A 25,667-nucleotide genomic window follows, 5' to 3' on the forward strand; every position below is an offset into this window, starting at 1 on the left:
GATCCCCGTTGGGTCCTTGCCGGATCGTCACGGGAGTGGAGTCCGGGGGGGGGGGGGGGGGGGGTGCCGCTGGCGGCAACGGAGCGCGGCGTTGACTTGGACGAGGTTCGCCTGCGGGCCGGCGTCTCCGACCCGGGGCCACGGCGCTCTCGCTCCGACGGAGGGTGGACCAGGGCCCGTCTTTGACGTCTTTCCGACGCGCTGCCCCTCCACGGTCGTTTCCCCGCGGGCTTCTGGGTAACGTTTCGCTCGTGGGTGTTCGTTTTTCGTTGGGGGGTGGTTTGAGGGCGGTCGAGCGTCTGGCCTCGGGTCACTCCCGATGGAGCCGGGGGGCGGTGGCCGTGCCTGTTAAGTGGCGTTCCCCAGCACAAGTTGACGTTCGCCGTTTTTTTGCCGGCCTGCCTGTCGCTCGGGCGGAGCGACGGAGACGGCGGGGGGGGGGGGGGCCCCCTCTTGTCGGCGTTTGGCTTTGGGCGCCAAATTTGTGAAGCGTGTGGCCGCCTCTTCCCCTCTGAAGGGTCTTGAGATATTTTGTATCAAGAACTTTTCCCGGGCTTCTTGGTTCTTTCGGTGAAGTCACGTAGAAGGGATATAATAATAAAATTGAAATAAAATACGTGGCTTTACCGAAAGAGCCAAGGAGATGAATCCCTGCAGTCACGCAAAGCTTTAAATCGAAATGTAACTTTTCCCAGTGTCATGATAATAATAATAGGGGTTTTCCTCTTTTTTTTTCTGGCAACAAAACTGAAACCTTTTTTTTATCACAAGGATTCATGCTACTGCATTAACCACAATACTTGATAGTGGCATCGTCTTTGAGCCGTGTGACGCCTTTTGGCGTCATCTGGTCTAGCACCAGTTGAGACGAGGCTCAAAAGAAAGCCGTCCCTTGGTGTGGACCAATCAGTTTCAAGGACAATGCAGCGTCATACTATCGGAGTGTTGTGTTTTTAGTCTGCATTTTGACCGCAGCTATCGTGGTTAATGCAGTGACATGAATCCGTGTTTTGTCGCCAGAAAAAAAAGGGGAGAAGCCCTATTATTATATTCTGGTCCTGGCAGAGGAGGTCCAATGATGTCGATGTTTTCCCAGCGTCCTTCATTGCCCCCAGCCTTGGCTTGGCAGCGCTGCGTCGTCCGCGTGCGATTAGCTGCTTCGTTTGTGATGGTTGGCCAGGTCGCTGCTGAAAAATGGTGACGTCCACCGCCACTTGGGGGCGGATTGCGGGTGTTGGTATTGGTGTGGTGGTGGTAGAGGTTAGGTGCTCGCTAACACCGCTTGCCCCAACAGTCTGTTGAGACTATGCGGGGAATCTTTGTCTTTGGTGGCGGAGGTGATGATGATGGTGATGATGGCTATGGTACTTTTGATGGTGGTCGAGGTTGCGATGGTGGTTGTGGTGGTGGTGGCGATGTGTTTGTGTGTCTATGTGTGTAGCTGTGTTTGTGTCTGTGTGTGCCTCTTGCACTTCCCAATTAACCACAATGAACACACCACAACACCTCGCCGTGGTGGCTAGGAGATGTTAACTCCATCGCCTGGTACGCAGGAGGTCGTGAGTTCAATCCCGACCCTGATACCTGCTGCTGCTGTATATTTGGAGTTTGCGTGTCTCTCTCTCATCAGCATTATCATCACGGTGGCTAGGAGATGTTAACTCCCTCGCCCGGTCCGCAGGAGTTCGTGGGTTCGATCCGGACCCCGACGCCTGCTGCTGCTTCTGTATATTTGCGTGTCTCTCTCCCCATGGTGATGTGGAATTTTCTCCCCGAGTCCTCCGGCGTTTCCCTGCACATTTAGAATCGACGTGCATTCAGAGGGTTTGGCTGCAATCAATTCCCTTGCAGTACAACCACCTCGTTGAGCCGTCATTTGCGGTGGCCAGGCCTTCCCTGGTGAAATAACAACCGGTTTCGTCTTAGTTTAGATCGAACCCACGACCTCCCTCCTGTATACCAGGTGAGGGAGGCAACATCTCCTAGCCCCCGGGCTCATTGTCTCTCTCGCCCGTCTTTGTGTTCGCAGGACGCAGCCGTTGGAAGAAGCGACCGAAGGGCGCGCGAACATTTTGAGTTCACGAATGAATTGGGGGGGCGCTGAAGGTCTGCGTGTGTGGGCGAGCGAGACAGTCGGGTATTTCAGCATGTGGCTGGGTGAGTGAATGAGTGAGCGAGCGAGCGAGCGGGTGGGTGGTCAGGCGAGTGGGTGAGTGAGTGAATGAGTGAGTGAGTCAGCCAGTCGCCTCCCGAGTGAGCGAATGAGTGAGTGAGTGAGTGAGCGAGCGAGTGAGTGCGTGAGTCAGTGGGTGAGTAAGTGACTGAGTGAGCGAGCGGTCATCGCAATGAGCGAGGCTGCTGGGCGGGGAGCGGACGAGTGATTCGCCGAGGGTGGAGGTGGGAGGCGGGAATGATTCACGGAGCCCGCGGAACCGGGGGAAGGATTCGCGGAGCGAAAGGATCTGGTGGACAACCGAATGACGCCCCGAGTTGAAGGACCAAAAGAAGGAAGAAGCTAACGGAGGGTTCCCGCGAACTGACGGCCAACGTGAAGGAGCGAGGGAGCGAACGGAGGAGCCAGGGAAGGAGCGAAGGACCAAACGGAATTCACTTAAGGAATGAACGGCGCGAGGAGCGAATGAAAAGGGGCGGACGGACCAGAGGAAGGAACGGACGGAGCAAAGGGGATTGTTCCGACGAACTGACGAGTCATTCCAATTGGCGCTGAGTCATTCCTGATTAGCGCTGGGTCACTCCTGATTAGTGCTGAGTTATTCCTGATTAGCGTTGAGTCATTCCTGATTAGCGTTGAGTCATTCCTGATTAGCGCTGAGTCATTCCAATTAGCGCTGAGTTATTCCTGATTAGCGTTGAGTCACTCCTGATTAGTGCTGAGTCACTCCTGATTAGTGCTGAGTTATTCCTGATTAGCGCTGAGTTATTCCTGATTAGCGCTGAGTCATTCCAATTAGCGCTGAGTCACTCCTGATTAGCGCTGAGTCATTCCTGATTAGCGCTGAGTCATTCCTGATTAGCATTTAGTCATTCCAATTAGCGCTGCATCATTCCTTTGAGCGTTTAGTCATTCCTGATTCATGCATCTGAGTGGTACTGCTGGTTAACAGCTCGCTCTCATATCTTTCCCCTTGGACTGCTAGTTAGTGTAACTATTACTAGTCGGTGCTGCTAGTTAGGACAACTCTGGCGAGTGGGTGCTGAGAGTGTGTCTGGTACTGGTTTAGTGTGCGCAGACTCACACCGGCCTGCTGCTGCTGCTGGTGGTGGTGGTGCTGCTGGTGGTGCTGGTGGTGCTGGTGGTGCTGTTGCTGCTGGTGGTGGTGGTGGTGGTGGCCCCCGTCAGCGGTGCTGACGACGCTCGCGTTGCCGCCTGCCAGCAGTCATAGCTGCAAGCGTCACAGGGTAGACGGGCCGCTGTTAGTAACTCGGCTCTCGGGTGCAAGCTTGTGCTCGTTGACCTCGCGTGTTGTGATCAATTGTTTTCTACTCCTTACTGTATCGCTCGGGCCGCTGGTTGGTGTCAATATCACCGGCTCTTGTCGCTAGTTAGGCTCAATATCACCGGCTCTTGTTACTAGTTAGTGTCAATATCACCGGCTCTTGTCGCTAGTTAGACTCAATATCACCGGCTTGTGTCGCTAGTTAGACTCAATATCACCGGCTCTTGTCGCTAGTTAGACTCAATATCACCGGCTCTTGTCGCTAGTTAGACTCAATATCACCGGCTTGTGTCGCTAGTTAGTGTCAATATCACCGGCTTGTGTCGCTAGTTAGTGTCAATATCACCGGCTCTTCTCGCTAGTTAGACTCAATATCACCGGCTTGTGTCGCTAGTTAGTGTCAATATCACCGGCTTGTGTCGCTAGTTAGACTCAATATCACCGGCTTGTGTCGCTAGTTAGACTCAATATCACCGGTTCTTGTCGCTAGTTAGACTCAATATCACCGGCTCTTGTTGCTAGTTAGTGTCAATATCACCGGCTCTTGTCGCTAGTTAGACTCAATATCACCGGCTCTTGTTGCTAGTTAGTGTCAATATCACCGGCTCTTGTCGCTAGTTAGACTCAATATCACCGGCTCGTGTGCTGGTTAGTGTCAATATCACCATCTTGTGTCGCTAGTTAGTGTCAATATCACCGGCTTGTGCTGCTAGTTAGACTCAATATCACCGGCTTGTGTCGCTAGTTAGACTCAATATCACCGGCTCGTGTGCTGGTTAGTGTCAATATCACCGTCTTGTGTCGCTAGTTAGCGTCAATATCACCGGCTTGTGTCGGTGAGTAGGAGTGGTGGGTGAGTAGGAGTGGTGGGTGAGTAGGAGTGGTGGGTGAGTACGAGTGGTGGGTGAGTACGAGTGGTGGGTGAGTAGGAGTGGTGGGTGAGTAGGAGTGGTGAGTAGGAGTGGTGGGTGAGTGGTGGGTGAGTGTGAGTGGTGGGTGAGTGGTGAGTGAGTAGGAGTGGTGGGTGAGTGGTGAGTGAGGAGGAGGAGGAGGAGGTGCGATGGAGGGAGGGGCGCTGGAGAGCCGGGAGACGAAGCTCCGAGTGTCACGTCTCGCACGCCGCATGAACGAGCTGGAGGAGACGCTGGACCAGCTGAGAGTGACGGGGACCGAGATCGAGACGCTGTGGGGACAGCTGTCTCAGGGTGAGACACCACACACGGGGACACACTGGGACACACGGAGAGACACACGGAGACACACACGGGGAGACACGGGGACATACGGAGAGACACACACGGGGAGACACTGGGACATACGGAGAGACGCACACGGGGAGACACGGGGACACGCACAGGGGGAGACGAGAGACAGAGATCGAGACGCTGCAGGGACAGCTGTCTCAGGGTGAGACGCACGGGGAGACAACATCCGGACAACAAAGACAAAGATCCCCCGTGTAGCCTTCACAGACTGCTGGGGCAAGTGCTGTTTCAGGTTTCATGTATTAGGTGTAGCCCTGTGAGCCATGCGGCTCTTAAGTCGGGTGCAACCGCAACAAACAAAATTTGAACACAGAACATCTTAAAGCGACAACACGTAACAGAAACATTCTGGAATAAACCAGCAAATATTCCACGCAAAAATAACTTGTTAAAACGCTGTGTGTTAAAATCAATGTGGTGCAAGCCAACAACAACAACAACCATAAGACAATTTAGATTAACCATATGTTTTCGAATCACCAAAATAAAGCTAAAAAAACAATGTAACAACAGCGAGCAGCACCTATGAAGGCCGGCACTGTGGCACACGAGGAAGTGGGTGGCCAGCCCCACGCCCGGCCGCCTTTGTCTCCCCAGTGGCGATGTTCACTTCACACCGAGCCGAGGGGAAGGCCAGGACCGGTAATTGTCATTGGTGGTGTTGGCCGTGAGCAGGAATCGAACTCGGGTAGCCGTGTTTGTAGCGCTGGGCGCTAACCACTACACTAGTCCTGCCCACACACACAGATACACACACAGATATACACACAGACAGACACACAGATACACACACACACAGACACACACGGACACACATACACGCACAGGGACAACAACAACCGCCATTCGCCACTAAGTGGCGGTGACGTCACCACGACGCTTGTGCCAGGCCATGTGCACCTTGAGGCCACATGAAGTGTCGAACGCCCGCAGGCAGGAGGTCACGGGGCAGACCCAGGTGCCATGGGTCGACTGACTGAGATGACTGAGATGATGCACCACCTGTGCCCCCTACTGTGCCAACCTGCAGTGCTTTAGCCACCCGGCGCTCCGCTCGTTGTTGTGAGCGTCGCTCCTCCGCCCTCCGTTGTTGTTGGAGGGCGACTGCCTCCAACTGCCCAATAGCGTCCTTCACGAGCCTCCTCCACAGAGGCCGATCTTGACACCGCTGGTACCAGTCATCGGCAAATCCACTCAGCTCCACGTCCTCCTGTACCACATCACTCCATCTCTTCTCTAGCCCGTGCCGCGCCTGTTTAGCCCCCTCGATCCGGACGAACAAAAGCTTTTTCGGCATGCGGTGGCTGGGCATGCGGGCTACATGACCCAGCCAACGCAGCCTTGCCTGCCGGAGGAGCTCACCGTTGGGACCTTGCCCAGATCTTTCAAGGATTTTTGAGCTCCTGACACAATCCAGCCTGGTTAAACCCAGGATGGATCGTAGGCAGGCCAGCCTAAATGTTTCCAACCGGCGAAGATGCTCCATTAAGGGGGTCCACGTTTCGCAAGCGTAGAGAAGGGAGGGAATGACCGTGGCCGAGAAGACCTGAAGCTTAGTGTGGAGCGACAGACCAGGTAGCTTCCACACAGCGTTATGCAACTGATGAAAAGATATTGCCACTCGACTGATTCGGAGTGAGACCTCTGCTGTTAAACTGGAGCCGGTCATAAGTACACTGCCCAGGTATGGGAAACTCTCCACTCTCTCCACAACTGCCCCATCACCGATTGGGAGTTGTGGGGGTGGAGTGTCCGATGGTGCAAAATACCCTGGCAGGTGCTTAGTTTTGGTGGGGCTGATGGTAAGGCCCCATCTCTTAGTGGCACACTCCAGTCTCAGCAGGAGCTTCTCCAACTCCTCCTCTGAATGAGCAGCTATTACCAAATCATCGGCATACATAACGTGGTTGAGCAATAGGGAGCCATCCCTTGACCGAACCCGGGCATCGATCAGCCTCCCATTATATCTGTACCAAATGGCGATTCCCCCGGTACAGCTATTGAAGGCTTCACAAACTATGTGGTCAAAATAGATGTTAAATAATGTGGAGCCAGAGGACATCCCTGTCGCACCCCAAGGTGTACAGGGAATGGCTCTGACTCCCGGCCACGTAGTTTTACCCGGGCCTGCTCACCATCATGAAGGTCCTTAATGATTGTGAGCAGAGGGTCAGGGATTCCAAAATCACGAAGAACAACCCAGAGTCCAGGCCTACTGATGGTATCATAGGCCTTGACCAGGTCTATAAAGCAGAGATGTAGGTCTTGTTGGAATTCCCTACACTTCTGCTGTAGCAGACGGACAGAAAATATGGCATCTGTGCAGGACCTCCCTTTCCTGAAACCGCATTGGGGCTCCGCAAGCCTCTCCTCAGCGTGCTTGGCGAGGCGATGTTGAATAATCCATGCCAGGACCTTTCCCTACACACTGAGGAGTGAGATTCCCCTGTAGTTGTTACAGTCTGTGCGGTCCCCCTTCTTAAAGAGGGGGACCACCAGGGCATCCTTCCAATCCTGCGGAACCCGTCCAGTGGTTCAGACCGTTGTTATGATGTCATATAGGGCAGTCTGTGCACAAACGCCACCCTCCCTCAGCATTTCGCTTGGGAGATCATCTCTGCCCGCTGCCTTTCCTGGTCTCAGACTCCGGATCGCCTTCAGTACTTCCTCAACAGATGGCACTTCAGCCAGCCACTCACAGGGGGTGACGTCTTCCAATATTTGAGGCACCGCAGCCTCAGCAGGGTCATCCTCACTTTGTGCCACGATGTTTTCCTGGCTGAGGGATTTTCCCTCCCCCAGAACCTCACAGAAATGCTCAGCAAATCTGCAAACCTGTTCCTGGGGGTCGGAGATTGGATCACCGTTTTTTCCCCTAATGATGGTAATAGGTGTGGCGCTGCAGGTTACTTTTTCATGGAGTTAAATAGAGATTTGTGATCGTGGGCCACTGAGGCAGACTCCATCTCCTCAGCAACCCGCGACCACCACCCATCCTTGCAGCGCCTCACGGCTCTCAGAACCTCCGACCGAAGGCTGCGGTAAGCCTCCTCATTCTCTGACGTGGGATTCTGTACCCGATGACAGTGGGCCTGTCGCTTTTTCTCAACCATCCTGAACACCTCCTCTGTCAGCCAGGGTCTCTGGGGACGTCTGGACCGCGTACCCAAAGCAGCCATTGCAGCTGCATGAGTCACAGTCCTAAACCTCGCACATTTACCCTCGACATCAGGAGGAGTCGGGGATGATGCCAATCCCAGCCACAAGCGATGATGAAATTCTCGCTTGCAACTTTCATCAGATAACTGAGACCAGGCCACTTTAGGTTGGAATGGGGTCCTGGGTGTACACCCACCACCGGAGTGGAAGAATGGCAGGCGCATCTTACAGATGACTAGTCGATGGTCAGAGGGCAGATCAGCTCCACGGTAGGTCCTGGTGCCAAGGACATGGACTCGCATCCGCTGGTCCGTCACTACGTAGTCCAGCAGATGTTCTTGCTTGGACCCGGCATGCATCCATGATGTTGTGTGGATGCGCCGATGCCCGAACAGCGTGTTGGTAATTACAAACCCATGGGCTTGCCAAAAATCTAGCAGCCTCCTACCGTTGTTATTGAGCTGATCTGGCCCATGCCCTCCAATCACTCCAGACCAGGTGCCAGTATCATGACCAACTCGGGCATTGAAGTCACCCAACATGATGACTCTATCCCGAGGGGACCACTTTAGCCAGCACTTGTGACAGGAGGTCATAGAAGGCATCTGACTCATCGGCTTTGCCTGCATCCCTCCACGGATGTTCATCTTCGGTGGGGCATAAGTAACCACGACCACCATTCCTCGCCTCCGGTTGATGGGAAGGCGAGCCAAAAGTAGCCTGGGGCTTAAAGCTTCCCACACCTCACCGCCACGCTCCCACGCCCCATTCATTCTTTTGTTCAAAAGAAGAGCCACTCCCTGTTGTTTGGCAGTCTCCTGCCCCGAGTAGAGGACTGTCCACCCCTCATGGTGGCAGGAGCCAGAGCCGGTCCACCGGACCTCCTGAATGCCACATAGATCCAGGCGGTACCGGTCCAGCTCCCGACAGAGGAGTGGCAGCCTCTCCTCCGCAGTGAGCGTTCGAACATTCCACGTGGCCACCCGTAGTGGCTTTTCGTTGTTTCTGGAGGAGCCCCGAGGGTAGATATTCAATCTCCTGGCTCCGCCAATTGGGGTTTGGCCAGGAGACGTCATAGACGCCTGGCCCCCCGGGGCCTCCGGCACAAGCTTATTAGTTACATATTTCAGTTTAACTCGTGGTTTAGTGGTAATTAATTGAAGGTGGATGGGTTACCAGCCCCTCGCACCCGTCCAGAGCCCCCGTTTAGCCCCTGTGGTGGACACATATGCCATGAGGGGACGAGCCAAACAAATTTGGACCTCCCCCCACAGCACTGTCCACGACAGAGTTGCCCGTCCGGCACCGCGAGGAGGTAGGGGGTTGTTTTGCCAGACAGACAAAAAGATAAACAAAGATCCCCGTATAGCCTTAACAGACTGTAGGGGCAAGTGCTGTTAGCGAGCACCTATGAAGGCCAGAACGGCACACGAGGGGGTGGGTGGCCAGCACCACGCCCGATCGCCTTTGTCTCCCTAGTGGCGATATTTACACACCGCACCAGGTACTCATTTGATAATCGTCACTGGTGTTGACCGTGAGCTGGAATCAAACCCGGGTCGCCAGGTTCATAGCGCAGCGCGCTAACCGCTACACTACCGCTCCCCTGCCAGACAGACACACAGACAGACACACACACACACAGACACACACACACAGACACACAGACACACAGACACACACACACACACAGACACACACACAGACACACACACACAGACAAACAGACACACACACACACAGACACACACACACAGGGAGACATCTGTCTCCCCGACACCTCACTCCCCCCCGTCCCCGTGTCTCCCCGCAGACGGAGCCATCCCCCTGTCCCCCACGTCCCCGCCGCTGTCTCCGCTGTCCCCCGTGCCGTCTCCGCTCTCCCCGATGTCTCCGCGGTCCCCCGCCTCGCTGCTGCGTGAGGTGGAGGCTCTGAGACGTCGGGCGCAGGAGGCCCTGGGCAGGGATGGGGATACGGGGAGGATGCAGAGAGAATGTGCGGAGATGTCCCAGCGGATCGCCGCAGAGACCGAGACTACAGCGACCTTGCAGGCACAGGTGAGTCAGAGACTGGCGCGGAGACTCACTCGGAGACTCACTCACTCAGAGACTCACTCACACAGAGACTCACTCACACAGAGACTCACTCAGAGACTCACTCACTCAGAGACTCACTCACTCAGAGACTCACTCACACAGAGACTCACTCACACAGAGACTCACTCAGAGACTCACTCACACAGAGACTCACTCACACAGAGACTCACTCGGAGACTCACTCAGAGACTCACTCACACAGAGACTCACTCGGAGACTCACTCACTCAGAGACTCACTCAGAGACTCACTCACTCGGAGACTCACTCAGAGACTCACTCAGAGACTCACTCACTCAGATACTCACTCAGAGACTCACTCACTCAGAGACTCACTCAGAGACTCACTCACTCAAAGACTCACTCAGAGACTCACTCAGAGACTCACTCACTCAGAGACTCACTCACTCGGAGACTCACTCAGAGACTCACTCAGAGACTCACTCAGAGACTCGCTCACTCAGAGACTCACTCACTCAGAGACTCACTCAGAGACTCACTCACTCAGAGACTCACTCAGAGACTCACTCAGAGACTCACTCACTCGGAGACTCACTCACTCAGAGACTCACTCAGAGACTCACTCACTCAGAGACTCACTCAGAAACTCACTCACTCAGAGACTCACTCACTCAGAGACTCACTCAGAGACTCACTCAGAGACTCACTCACTCAGAGACTCACTCAGAGACTCACTCACTCAGAGACTCACTCACTCAGAGACTCACTCAGAGACTCACTCAGAGACTCACTCGGAGACTGACTCACTCAGAGACTCACTCAGAGGCTCACTCACTCAGAGACTCACTCACTCAGAGACTCACTCAGAGACTCACTCAGAGACTCACTCACTCAGAGACTCACTCAGAGACTCACTCAGAGACTCACTCACTCAGAGACTCACTCAGAGACTCACTCAGAGACTCACTCACTCGGAGACTGACTCACTCAGAGACTCACTCAGAGACTCACTCACTCAGAGACTCACTCACTCAGAGACTCACTCAGAGACTCACTCAGAGACTCACTCACTCAGAGACTCACTCAGAGACTCACTCACTCAGAGACTCACTCAGAGACTCACTCAGAGACTCACTCACTCGGAGACTGACTCACTCAGAGACTCACTCAGAGACTCACTCACTCAGAGACTCACTCACACAGAGACTCACTCACTCAGAGACTCACTCACTCAGAGACTCACTCACTCAGAGACTCACTCACTCAGAGACTCACTCACTTAGAGACTCACTCAGAGACTCACTCACTCAGAGACTCACTCAGAGGCTCACTCACTCAGAGACTCACTCACTCAGAGACTCACTCAGAGACTCACTCACTCAGAGACTCACTCAGAGACTCACTCACTCAGAGACTCACTCACTCAGAGACTCACTCAGAGACTCACTCACTCAGAGACTCACTCACTCAGAGACTCACTCAGAGACTCACTCAGAGACTTACTCACACAGAGACTCACTCAGAGACTTACTCACACAGAGACTCACTCAGAGACTCACTCACTCAGAGACTCACTCAGAGACTCACTCACTCAGAGACTCACTCAGAGACTCACTCACAAAGAGACTCACTCAGAGACTTACTCACACAGAGACTCACTCGGAGACTTACTCACACAGAGACTCACTCAGAGACTTACACAGAGACTCACTCACTCAGAGACTTACTCACACAGAGACTCACTCAGAGACTTACTCACACAGACACTCACTTTTCCATAGGGTTTAATGTTAAAGGCTCCCAACGGGTCATTCAACGTTAAAGGCTCCCATGTTTGCATGTACTTACACACATACAACACTAAAATCAGTTCTAAAGAAGCGAGTTTGTCAACACAGACGTTGATTTCAAAGTGCACAGCTCCCAGTGGCTTCCCAGTATTGTAAGGAAGAGCGTTCCAGACGGCCGCAGAAGCAGCGCATGTTAAAGCGCCGGGTGATGCAGCGACCATCTGTGTTCGGTGGTGAGCCAGCATCCGCTGTGACGATTACCACCACAGTTAGAGGCCCCCATAGGGCTCAATGTTAGAGACTCCCATAGGGCACAATGTTAGAGGTCCCCATAGGGTTCAATGTTAGAGGCCCCCATAGGGCTCATTGTTAGAGACTCCCATAGGGCTCAATGTTAGAGGTCCCCATAGGGCTCAATGTTAGAGGCCCCCATAGGGCTCAATGTTAGAGGCTCCCATAGGGCTCAATGTTAGAGGCCCCCATAGGGCTCAATGTTAGAGGCTCCCATAGGGCTCAATGTTAGAGGCTCCCATAGGGCTCAATGTTAGAGGCTCCCATAGGGCTCAATGTTAGAGGCGCCCATAGGGCTCAATGTTAGAGACTCTCATAGGGTTCAATGTTAGAGGCTCCCATAGGGCTCAATGTTAGAGGCTCCCATAGGTCTCAATGTTAGAGGCCCCCATAGGGCTCAATGTTAGAGGCCCCCATAGGGCTCAATGCTAGAGGCCCCCATAGGGCTCAATGTTAGAGACTCCCATAGGGCTCAATGTTAGAGGCTCCCATAGGGCTCAATGTTAGAGGCCCCCATAGGGCTCAATGTTAGAGGCTCCCATAGGACTCAATGTTAGTGACTCCCATAGGGTTCAATGTTAGAGGATCCCATAGGGCTCAATGTTAGAGGCCCCCATAGGGCTCAATGTTAGAGGCCCCCATAGGGCTCAGTGTTAGAGGTTCCCATAGGGCTCACTGTTAGAGGCTCCCATAGGACTCAATGTTAGAGGATCCCATAGGGCTCAATGTTAGAGGTCCCCATAGGGCTCACTGCGAGAGGATTCCATAGGGCTCAATGCTAGAGGTCCCCATAGGGTTCACTGCGAGAGGCTCCCTTAGGGCTCACTGCGAGAGACTCCCATAGGGCTCAATGCGAGAGGCCCCCATAGGGCTCGATGCTAGAGGCTCCCATAGGGCTCAATGTTAGAGGCTCCCATAGGGCTCAATGTTAGAGGCCCCCATAGGGCTCAATGTTAGAGGCTCCCATAGGGCTCAATGTTAGAGGCTCCCATAGGGCTCAATGTTAGAGGCTCCCATAGGGCTCAATGTTAGAGGCGCCCATAGGGCTCAATGTTAGAGACTCTCATAGGGTTCAATGTTAGAGGCTCCCATAGGGCTCAATGTTAGAGGCTCCCATAGGTCTCAATGTTAGAGGCCCCCATAGGGCTCAATGTTAGAGGCCCCCATAGGGCTCAATGCTAGAGGCCCCCATAGGGCTCAATGTTAGAGACTCCCATAGGGCTCAATGTTAGAGGCTCCCATAGGGCTCAATGTTAGAGGCCCCCATAGGGCTCAATGTTAGAGGCTCCCATAGGACTCAATGTTAGTGACTCCCATAGGGTTCAATGTTAGAGGATCCCATAGGGCTCAATGTTAGAGGCCCCCATAGGGCTCAATGTTAGAGGCCCCCATAGGGCTCAGTGTTAGAGGTTCCCATAGGGCTCACTGTTAGAGGCTCCCATAGGACTCAATGTTAGAGGATCCCATAGGGCTCAATGTTAGAGGTCCCCATAGGGCTCACTGCGAGAGGATTCCATAGGGCTCAATGCTAGAGGTCCCCATAGGGTTCACTGCGAGAGGCTCCCTTAGGGCTCACTGCGAGAGACTCCCATAGGGCTCAATGCGAGAGGCCCCCATAGGGCTCGATGCTAGAGGCTCCCATAGGGCTCAATGTTGGAGGCTCCCATAGGTCTCAATGTTAGAGGCTCCCTTAGGGCTCACTGCGAGAGACTCCCATAGGGCTCAATGCGAGAGGCTCACATAGGGCTCACTGCGAGAGGCCCCCATAGGGCTCAATGTTAGAGGCTCCCATAGGGCTCCCATAGGGCTCAATGCGAGAGGCCCCCATAGGGCTCGATGCTAGAGGCTCCCATAGGGCTCAATGTTGGAGGCTCCCATAGGTCTCAATGTTAGAGGCTCCCTTAGGGCTCACTGCGAGAGACTCCCATAGGGTTCAATGCGAGAGGCTCACATAGGGCTCACTGCGAGAGGCCCCCATAGGGCTCAATATTAGAGGCTCCCATAGGGCTCACTGCGAGAGGCTCCCATAGGGCTCAATGCTAGAAGCTCCCATAGGGCTCACTGCGAGAGGATTCCATAGGGCTCACTGCTAGAGGCTGTGTTTGTTTGTAGATTGATTCTCTCAAAGAGAAGTTGAAAGAGCGAGCGAAACCTGGAGACAGTAACGGAGCCAAAGATGATGAAAATGAGGTGAGACTCACTCACCAACTCACTCACCAACTCACCTACTCGCTCACCAACTCACTCACCAACTCACTCACCAACTCACTCACCAACTCACTCACCAACTCACCTACTCACCAACTCACTCACCAACTCACTCACTCATTCACTCACCAACTCGCCTACTCACTCACCAACTCACTCACCAACTCACCTACTCACCAACTCACTCACCAACTCACCTACTCACCAACTCACCTACTCACCAACTCACCTACTCACCAACTCACTCACCAACTCACTCACTCATTCACTCACCAACTCACCTACTCACTCACCAACTCACTGACTCACCAACTCACTCACCAACTCACTCACCAACTCACCTACTCACTCACCAACTCACTCACCAACTCACCTACTCACTCACCAACTCACTCACCAACTCACTCACTCATTCACTCACCAACTCACTCACCAACTCACTCACCAACTCACTCACCAACTCACTCACCAACTCACTCACTCATTCACTAACCAACTCACTCACCAACTCACCAACTCACTCACTCATTCACTCACCCACTCACTCACCAACTCACTCACCAACTCACTCACCAACTCACTCATTCACTCACCAACTCACTCACCAACTCACTCACTCATTCACTCACCAACTCACTCACCAACTCACCTACTCACCAACTCACTCACCAACTCACTCACCTATTCACTCACCAACTCACCTACTCACCAACTCACTCACCAACTCACTCACCAACTCACTCACCAACTCACCTATTCACTCATTCACTCACCAACTCACCTACTCACTCAATCACTCACCAACTCACCTACTCACTCACCAACTCACTCACCAACTCACTCACCCACTCACTCACTCACTCATTCACTCACCAACTGACCTACTCACTCACCAACTCACTCATGAACTCACTCACTCACTCATTCACTCACCAACTCACCTACTCACTCACCAACTCATTCACCAACTCACTCACCCATTCACTCACCAACTCACCTACTCACTCACCCACTCACCAACTCACTCACCAACCAACTCACTCACCCATTCACTCACCAACTCACCTGCTCACTCACAAACTCACCTACTCACTCACCAACTCACTCACCTACTCACTCACCCACTCACTCGCTCACTCACCGACTTACTCACCAACTCACTCACCTACTCACTTCTCCACTCACACACCCTCACCAACTCACCCACTCACTCACCAACTCACCCACTCACTCACCAACTCACTCACCCACTCACTCACCAACTCACTCACCCACTCACTCACCCACCCACTCACCTACTCACTCACCAACTCACTCACCTACTCACCAACTCACTTACCTACTCACCAAGTTTAACACGTAGGCTTTCGCGACCAATATTATTCATAATAAAGGTTTTTGGGTTAGATCGCGTTTATTTATAAATGTGTCGTAACCCTCCACTACCCGACACGGCCAATCAGCAAAAAAAGTGTCACGTTGACAAAAGACAAATAATTCACTACTTCAGCCCACCGGTGTGTTGAAGAGTTAATCCACATTTACAGTTTGAGTACGACGTTTCGCTGGTAAATACTTCCAGCATCATCGGGCAATTCGCCAGAATGGTAAAGCCCTCGCTTGCTCCCGGTTTTATATAGAGCAGCAGGGTGACGTCATCACTTAACTCATCAGGTGCAGTGATTAGAGGCGGAGGGGGGGGTAATGTAATCTACTCACCAAATCACTCGCCAACTCACTCACCTATTCACCAAATCACTCACCTACTCACACACACTCACTCACCTACTCACTCACCTACTCACCAACTCACTCACTCACACACACTCACCCAATCACTCACACACCCACTGACCCACACACTCATCCACTCACCCACTCACCTACTGACTCACCCACTAACCCACTAACCCACTCACCTACTCGCTCACCCACTAACCCACCCACCCGCTTACATACTCACTCACTTACCAACTCACTCACCCACTCACCTACTCACTCATCCACTAACCCACTCACCCACTCACCTGCTCGCTCACCCACTAACCTACTCACCCACTCACCTACTCGCTCACCCACTAACCCACTCACCTACTCGCTCACCCACTAACCCACTCAACCACTCACCTACTCGCTCACCCACTAACCCACTCACCCACTCACCTACTCGCTCACCCACTAATCCACTCACCCACTCACCTACTCGCTCACCCACTAACCCACTCACCCACTCACCTACTCGCTCACCCACTAACCCACTCACCCACTCACCTACTCGCTCACCCACTAACCCACTCACCCACTCACCTACTCACTCACCCACTAACCCACTAACCCACTCACCTACTCGCTCACCCACTAACCCACCCACCCATTTACCTACTCACTCACTCACCAACTCACTCACCCACCCACTAACCCACTCACCCGCTTACCAACTCACTAATTCACCAACTCACTCACCCACTCACCTACTTGCTCACCCACTCACCTACTCGCTCACCCACTAACCCACTCACCCACTCACCTACTCACTCACCCACTCACCCACTCACCTACTCGCTCACCCACTAACCCACTCACCCACTCACCTACTCGCTCACCCACTAACTCACCCACTCACCTACTCGCTCACCCACTAACTCACCCACCCACCTACTCACCAGACCCATTGACCCACCCACCCACTCACCAGACCCACTGACCTACCCACCCACTCACCAACCCTCTCTCTGACCCACCCACCCACCCACTCACCCACTGACCCACCCACCCACTCACCAACCCTCTCTCTGACCCACCTACCCACTCACCAACCCTCTCTATGACCCACCCACCCACTCACCCACCCACCCACTCACCCACTGACCCACCCACCCACTCACCCACTGACCCACCCACCCACCCACTCTCTAACCCACCCACTCACCAACCCTCTCTCTAACCCACCCACCCACCCACCCTCTCTCTAACCCACCCACCCACCCACTCACTAACCCACCCACCCACCCACTCACTAACCCACCCACGAACCCACTCACCCACCCACCTACTCACCCACCCACTCACCCACCCACCACCTACTCGCCCACCCACCCACTAACCCACCCACCCACCCTCTCTCTGCCCTTCCCCCACTCCCAGCTGCTGGCCGAGCTGGTTTTGCTACGCGAGCGAGTTCGCTCCGTGGAAACCCGCGGGGCCGAGCACGACGAGACGGAGGCGGTGCTGCGTGAGCACCTGGAGCGGCTGCGTGCCGCTGGACGGGAGGTGCGTGCCCGCGTGCGCGAGGCCCACCGCGACCGGGACGAGGCGAAGGCGGCACTCGGGCGGGCTGAGAAGACGCGTGAGGAGATGAGGGAGCGAGTGAGATGCGTGGAGAGACAGGTGGGGGGTGGGGTGGTTGTCTCTCTTCTGTAGCAGCTACTTAGCACACACACACACAGTCATACAGTCACTCACACACAGACTCACTCACCTACTCACACACTCACTCACTCACAGTCACTCACTCACAGTCACACACACACTCTCACACACTCACACAGTCACTCACACAGTCACTCACACAGTCACACACACACACACTGTCACTCACACAGCCACTCACTCACAGTCACACACACACTCACACACACACACACAGTCACTCACACACAGACTCACTCACCTACTCACACACTCACTCACTCACAGTCACTCACTCACACAGTCACTCACTCACACAGTCATACACACACTCTCACACACTCACAGTCACTCACACAGCCACTCACTCACAGTCACTCACTCACTCACCCAGCCACTCACTCACTCACACACAGTCACTCACTCACTCACATACACACTCACTCACACACTCTCACCACTAATACACTCACACTCTCACTCACTCACACTCACCTACTCACACACTCACACACTCACTCACACACACACTCACACACTCACACAGTCACTCGCTCACACTCACACAGTCACTCACACACTCACTCACCTACTCACACACACTCTCACACAGTCACTCACACACACACTCACACATTCACTCACTCACACACTCACACAACAACAACAACCGCCATTCGCCACTAAGTGGCGGTGACGTCACCACGACGCTTGTGCCAGGCTATGTGCACCCTGAGGTCACGTGAACTGTCGAACGCCCGCTGGCAGGAGGTCACGGGGCAGACCCAGGTGCCACGGGTCGACTGACTGAGATGACTGAGATGACTGGCTGATGCACCACCTGTGCCCCCTACTGTGCCAACCTGCTGTGCTTTAGCCACCCAGCGCTCCGCTCGTTTTTCTGAGCGTCGCTCCTCCGCCCTCCGTTGTTGTTGGAGGGCGACTGCCTCCAACTGCCCAGTAGCATCCTTCACGAGCCTCCCCCACAGAGGCCGATCTTGACACCGCTGGTACCAGTCATCGGCAAGTCCACTCAGCTCCACGTCCTCCTGTACCACATCACTCCATCTCTTCTCTAGTCCGTGCCGCGCCCGCTTAGCCCCCTCAATCCGGCCAAACAAAAGCTGTTTCGGCATGCGGTGGCTGGGCATGCGGGCTACATGACCCAGCCAACACAGCCTTGCCTGCCGGAGGAGCTCACCAATGGGACCCTGCCCAGATCTTTCAAGGATTTGTGAGCTTCTCACACAATCCAGTCTGGTTATACCCAGGGTGGATCGTAGGCAGGCCAGCCTAAATGTTTCTAACTGGCGAAGATGTTCCATTAGGGGGGTCCACGTTTCACAAACGTAGAGAAGGGAGGGAATGACCGTGGCCGAGAAGACCTGAAGCTTCGTGCGGAGCGACAGACCAGGTAGCTTCCACACAGCGTTACGCAACCGATGAAAAGATATTGCCGCTCGACTGATTCTGAGTGAGACCTCTGCTGTTAAACTGGAGCCGGTCACACACATTCACTCACCCAGCCACTCACTAACACAATCACCCAGCCACTCACTCACCCACTAACACACACCCACCCACTAACACACACACCCACCCACTCACTAACACACACACCCACCCACCCACTAACACACATACCCACCCACCCACTAACACATACCCACCCACTAACACACACCCACCCACCCACTATCACATATACCCACCGACCCACTAACACACTTACCCACCCACTAACACACACACCCACCCACCCACTAACACACACACCCACCCATCCACTAACACACATACACACCCATTCAAACACTCACCCGCTTACTCACCCACTCACTCACTCCCCCCACTCTCCGCCCCACTCCCCCCCCACTCTCCCCCCCACTCCCCCCCCACTCCCCCCCCACTCCCCCCCCCTCTCCCCCTCCCCCCATTCCCCCCACTCCCCCCCACTCCCCCCCCACTCCCCCCCCCACTCTCCCCCCGCACTCTCCCCCCCCCACTCCCCCCACTCTCCCCCCCACTCCTCCCCACTCTCCCCCCGACTCTACCCCCCACTCTCCCCCCACTCTCCCCCCACTCTCCCCCCCCACTCTCCCCCCCACTCCCCCCCACTCTCCCCCCCACTCTCCCCCCCACTCCCCCCCACTCTCCCCCCCACTCTCCCCCCCACTCTCCCCCCACTCTCCCCCCCACTCTCCCCCCCACTCCCCCCCACTCTCCCCCCCACTCTCCCCCCCACTCTCCCCCCCACTCCCCCCCACTCCCCCCCCCACTCTCCCCCCCACTCCCCCCCCCACTCCCCCCACTCCCCCCCACTCTCCCCCCCACTCCCCCCACTCCCCCCCACTCTCCCCCCCACTCCCCCCACTCCCCCCCACTCCCCACTCCCCCCCCCCCCTCTCTCGCTGTGCCTACCAGCTGGAGGAGAGTGTGCGCCTCCGGGAGGAGTTTGAGGAATCTCAGCAGGAGCTCGCCCGCCTCCGGGAGCGAATCCTCGACACCGACGAGAGGCGGCTGGAGGCGGAGTCGAAACTCCGCGCCCTTCAGGAGGAGCGCGGGAACGCCGAGGAGCGGCTCCGCAGCTCCGACAGGGAACGCCGGGAGCTGGAGGAGAAGCTCGCCGTCGCCGAGAGGGACCGCCGGGAGCTCGGGGAGAAACTCCGGGACGCCGGCAAGGATTCCCGCGGCTCTCAGAATGCCCGGGAGCTCGAGGAGAAGCTCCGGATTGCCGAGGGGAAATCCCGGGAGGCGGAGGAGAAGTTTGGGAATTCCGAGAGGAAATTGCGGGAGCTCGAAGAGAAATTCGGGAGCTCCGAGAAGAAATCCCGGGAGCTGGAAGAGAAAATTCGCGATGCCGGCAAGGATTCCCGCCAGTCTAAAAACGCCCAGGAGTTGGAGGAGAAGCTCCGGAATTCCGAGAAGAAATCCCGCGAGCTGGAGGAGAAATTGGGGAGTTCTGAGGAGAAATTCCGGGAGCTGGAAGAGAAGTTCGGGACTTCTGAGAGGAAATTACGAGAGCTGGGTGAGAAGCTTGGGAATTCTGAGGAGAAGTCCCTGGATCTGGAAGGGAAACTTGGGAGTTCTCAAAAGGAGCTCGAGGAGCTGAAAGCTAAGCCGCGGGATTCCCTGCAGGACCGCCGGGAATTTGATGAGAAGCTCAGGAATTCCGAGAAGGAGCGCCAATCTCTTGAGGAGAAAGTCCGCAATTATGAGAGGGGCGTTCAAGAGTTAAAATCGAAGCCTCGGTTGCCCCAGGAGGATGAGAAGGATCGGGATTCCCAGAAGGAGCGCCAGGAGCTGGAAGAGAACCTCCGCAAGTCCGAGGAGCAGCGTCGGGAATTGGAGGAGAAGCTTCGGAATTCCCCGAGGGAAGTCCCGGGGTCTCAGCCCAAGCCGCCGCGGATTTCCCGGGATGAGCGGCGGGAGTTGGAGGAGAAGCTTCGCGCTTCCGAAAGGGAGCGCGGGGAGCTGGAAGAGAGCCTTCGGAATCACAAGCGGGAACGCCGGGAGTTTGAGCAGAAACTTCGCCATTCCGAAAACCAACTGGAAGAGCTGAAGGCGAAGCCGCGTTTCCCCCGCGCGGAGCGCCAGGAGCTGGAGGAGAAGCTCGGGAATTCTGAGAAGGAGCGGCGGTCGCTGGCGGAGAGGCTCCTGAGCCTCGAGAAGGAGCTCCAGGCGTTGAAGGCGAAGCCTCGGCCCTCCCGGGAGGAAGAGACGGAACGCCGGGAGCTGGAAGAGAAGCTCCGAAAATCCGAGAAGCAGCGCCAGGATTCGGAGGAAAAGCTTCGCAATTACGAAAAGGAAATCCGGGAATGTAAACCGCAGCCCCGGTTCTCGCGGGAGGAGCGCCGGGAATTGGAGGAGAAGCTCGGGAATTCTGAGACACAGCGGCGGTCTCTGGAGGAGAAGCTTCGGGGCTCCGAGGCCGAACGCCGGGAATTGGAGGAGAGGATTCGGAGTTCCCAGAGGGAGCTGGAGCAGTCCAGGGTCACTCCACAGGCGTCGGAGCAAAGGCCCGGGAACTGGGAGAAGGAGCGCCGCGAGCTGGAGGGGAGGCTGGAGAACTCGGAATGGGAGCGCCGGCGCTTGGAGGAGAAACTGGGACCACATTCTCCGAGTGGTGAGACGTGTGATGATGGTGTCCGCATCCAGCTTGTCTCTCTCTCCGCCTGAGACCCCGCGATGGGAGCCTCTAACATTGAGCCCTATGGGGGCCTCTAGCATTGAGCCCTATGGGAGCCTCTAACATTGAGCCCTATGGGAGCCTCTAGCATTGAGCCCTATGGGGGCCTCTAACATTGAGCCCTATGGGAGTCTCTAACATTGAGCCCTATGGGGGCCTCTAGCATTGAGCCCTATGGGAGCCTCTAACATTGAGCCCTATGGGAGCCTCTAGCATTGAGCCCTATGGGGGCCTCTAACATTGAGCCCTATGGGAGCCTCTAACATTGAACCCTATGGGAGCCTCTAACATTGAACCCTATGGGAGCCTCTAGCATTGAGCCCTATGGGGGCCTCTAACATTGAACCCTATGGGAGCCTCTAACATTGAACCCTATGGGAGCCTCTATCATTGAGCCCTATGGGGGCCTCTAACATTGAACCCTATGGGAGCCTCTAACATTGAACCCTATGGGAGCCTCTAACATTGAACCCTATGGGAGCCTCTATCATTGAGCCCTATGGGGGCCTCTAACATTGAACCCTATGGGGGCCTCTAGCATTGAGCCCTATGGGGGCCTCTAACATGGGGGCCTCTAACATTGAACCCTATGGGAGCCTCTAACATTGAACCCTATGGGAGCCTCTAACATTGAACCCTATGGGGGCCTCTAACATTGAGCCCTATGGGAGTCTCTAACATTGAGCCCTATGGGGGCCTCTAACATTGAACCCTATGGGAGCCTCTAACATTGAACCCTATGGGAGCCTCTAGCATTGAGCCCTATGGAGGCCTCTAACATTGAGCCCTATGGGATCCTTTAACATTGAGCCCTATGGGAGCCTTTAACATTGAGCCCTATGGGAACCTTTAACATTGAACACCATGGGCAGGACCATCCATAGGATGGGTGTGGAGCCCAGGGCAGTCTCACCTATTCACAGTGCCTAAGGGAAGGATGATGATGATGATGAACACGTTGACAATGATAAAGACTAATTCTATGATGAAATCACATCGACTCGTCACTCATGCGCGTAACGGTGGCAAGGAAATGTTAACTACTTCGCCAGATATGCAGGAGGTACGTGGGTTTTCATCCCGACCCTGATGCCTTCTGTATATTTGGAGTTTGCGTGTCACTCTCCCAGTGTATTTTTCTTTGGCTCCTCCGTTTCCACCCCCCCCCCCCCCACCTCTTGACTCGACGTACGTTTAGAGCAGTGGTTCTTAACCTTGACAGCAGCCTTGTGCCCCTTGGCTTAACGAGTGTATGTTAATACATCGGATTGATGAAACAAAGTAGTTGTATTCTTGGTTCTTTCGGTAAATTTTTTGGAAGAAATTAAAAAACCGCCACTTCAAAATTTTCTTGCTGTGGTTTTCACACCTGATGATGATTGCTTCTCGTGTTGCGGTCGAAACGTCGTGAGAATTTTATTGTTTTATGTTTTTTTTATTATTTTATTGTTTCCCTTCTACGTAGTGGTGACTTTACCGTAAGAACCAAGAATATGAATCCCTGCAGTCACGAAAGCTTTGAATCAAAAGCAGTTGTACTTAACGCTCTTAATTTGTTTCGATGATCTCCTCACACCCCCCGGGGTTGCGTCCACCCCAGGTTAAGAACCACTGGTTTCGAGTATTTGCCCGCTATGAATTACATGTGACGTTGATAAAGCCACTTCGTTGAGCTTTAATTTGTGGCCAAATCGCTTCTGCAAAGAGCCGCAGCATTACCCCGTTGTTCACAAACTTGCTTTCTGCATCTTTGGCTATCGGCGAATCGCATCCGGAAACTCTAAATGATTGCTGCATCGACGGAGAGAGATACACGGTGATGAGAGATGACACGGTGATGAGAGATAACGTGATGAGTGATAACGTTAAGAGATAAAGAAAATGTGATGAGGGAGAAAGTGATGAGATAGACGTGTGTTGTTATAATAATGTCGACCTATTTAATAGCTTATTTACCTATTTATTTCAGGTTTTCACTCAAAAGATAGGCCAATATCATTACCCGCAAAATGTGCTATTCACGAGCATCTCCAAAAATGTATTCCTCGCGAATATCGAGGGGATACCGTATATATGTTACTGGTACATATGTTAAATCTATATTCAAAACCCATTTCTTTATAGCTGCTTTATGTGTTTAGTTTGTTGTCCTTCCCGCCCACCTCCGTTTAGCACGGTTGGCTACGTACGGTGCGAAACAAGATCAACGTGCATGCACTACAAAGACTCGGTCGACCTTTACACGTGGTTAAAAAAAATAATAATTGATGAAGTCGTTCAGTTTATTGGAACCAGAGAGTATGGATTCCTGCAGTCACGAAAGCTTCGAATCAAGATTCAGTCGTTTAGTTTATAGTTTCAATTCTAGATTTGAAGCTTTCGTGACTGCAAGGATCCACACTCTTTGGTTCTATTCGGTAAAGTCACGTAGGTAAAAAAGAAAACAACAAAAATCACGACGTTTTGGCCACAACACAAGCGGCCTTCATCAGGTGAAGGGACCAGACTGTCTCGAAGACTGCGCTGGAGTGAAACAGAGCCAAGCTCAGACTACGACCTTTAAGCTGTGTGAGATGGACTAAGGTGCCTCGACAAAGGAATTAGCATAAAAAATTAGCATTTGATTGGCGGACTTAGCATGATGAAAGGTGTAGCACACGGCAGTGCACCTTTAAGTTGTGTGAGAGGGATTAAGGTGCCTTGACAAAGGAATTAGCGTAAAAAATAGCATTTGATTGGCGGACTTATCATGATGAAAGGTGTAGCACAGTGATCGGCACCGGCAGTGCACCCGCCTGTGCTGCGAAAGTTTGGGGTACCACTACTTGAAAAAATATACTGTACCAATGAAAATTAGTTTAATGTTTGGTTCGATTTAGAACATCTTTCCAATGGTTGCTTAATTTGAAACCATCTTCTCGGTTGAAATTGTGTCTGTGTTTGTAGATCTGAATTGCCTCGTGAACAAATCTCTGATAAAAACCTGTGGGTTTGCAAAGAACCTTGGTATCGGAGAGAATTATATCGTGATCACCCACAGCGTTGTAACAGTGATCAGCCACGGCAGAATAATTCGTTCTGCCGTGTTTCAAATCTGATTTGTGCTCGCGAATTCAGTCAGAGACATGTTGCTTCGTCTCCCCGATATAGCAATCACCGCAGGTACAACTCAATTTGTAAACCCCGGGGTACTGTAAGTCAGGAATGACATCTTTCATGGATGGGATCAGATCACGAATTTTGTGTACTGTATTGAACCGGACCTGGATCTTGTGTTTGTTTAGAATTTTGGAAATATTTTTGTAACGCCTGCTATATATGGTAGTGTGATGGTTTTGACCAGAGTATCAAGTGGTTGTTTCTGTATGGAGGGAGAAACAGCTTGGCGGATGGTACCGTCAGAGTATCCATTCCTTTTGAGGGCCAGGTGTACATGTTTTAATTCACTGGTCAGGTGGTGTTGGTCCGAAATGCAATGAGCCCTATGGTATAAAGTTTTGATGAGAGAATTCTTTTGGGCTGGGTGGTGGTGGGAATCAGGCTTCAAGTAGGAATCTGTGTGGGTGGGTTTCCTGTAGACAGAATGCCCCAATGAGCCATCAGGTCTCCTCTCAAACAGAACAACTAAACCCCGAGGTACCTACGCTGGTCAGGCACTGCCTCACCAACACCTACTTCACTTGGAATGGTTCCTTCTACAAGAAAAATGAGGGTGCTCCCATGGGTTCCCCCTTGTCACCAGTGATAGCCAATGTTTTCATGGAGAAATTTGAATCGGACGCCATCCAGACTTCCACCCTCAGACCTTCCCTGTGGAAGAGATATGTGGATGACACTTTCGTC

At 53.7% G+C, this 25,667-nt stretch overlaps 1 protein-coding gene across 1 annotated transcript in view; it reads left to right on the forward strand.

Annotated features, from left to right (window-relative positions):
• LOC116956576 (uncharacterized) overlaps positions 1-25,667 on the forward strand; it is a gene marked incomplete at its 3' end in the record, with an annotated part of 43,410 nt that overhangs the window by 15,562 nt on the left and 2,181 nt on the right. The window contains exons 2-6 of the mRNA XM_076054371.1: positions 2,030-4,663; positions 9,696-9,940; positions 14,132-14,209; positions 17,372-17,614; positions 20,060-21,761. Of these exons, the coding sequence (XP_075910486.1) occupies positions 4,519-4,663; positions 9,696-9,940; positions 14,132-14,209; positions 17,372-17,614; positions 20,060-21,761 (2,413 nt within the window). The remainder of the gene's footprint in view (positions 1-2,029; positions 4,664-9,695; positions 9,941-14,131; positions 14,210-17,371; positions 17,615-20,059; positions 21,762-25,667) is intronic.

This window comes from Petromyzon marinus, chromosome 66 (assembly GCF_048934315.1).
Source record: "Petromyzon marinus isolate PM22_M1 ecotype Great Lakes invasive population chromosome 66, UKy_Petmar_22M1.pri1.0, whole genome shotgun sequence".
NCBI classification, from domain to species: Eukaryota; Metazoa; Chordata; class Hyperoartia; order Petromyzontiformes; family Petromyzontidae; genus Petromyzon; species Petromyzon marinus.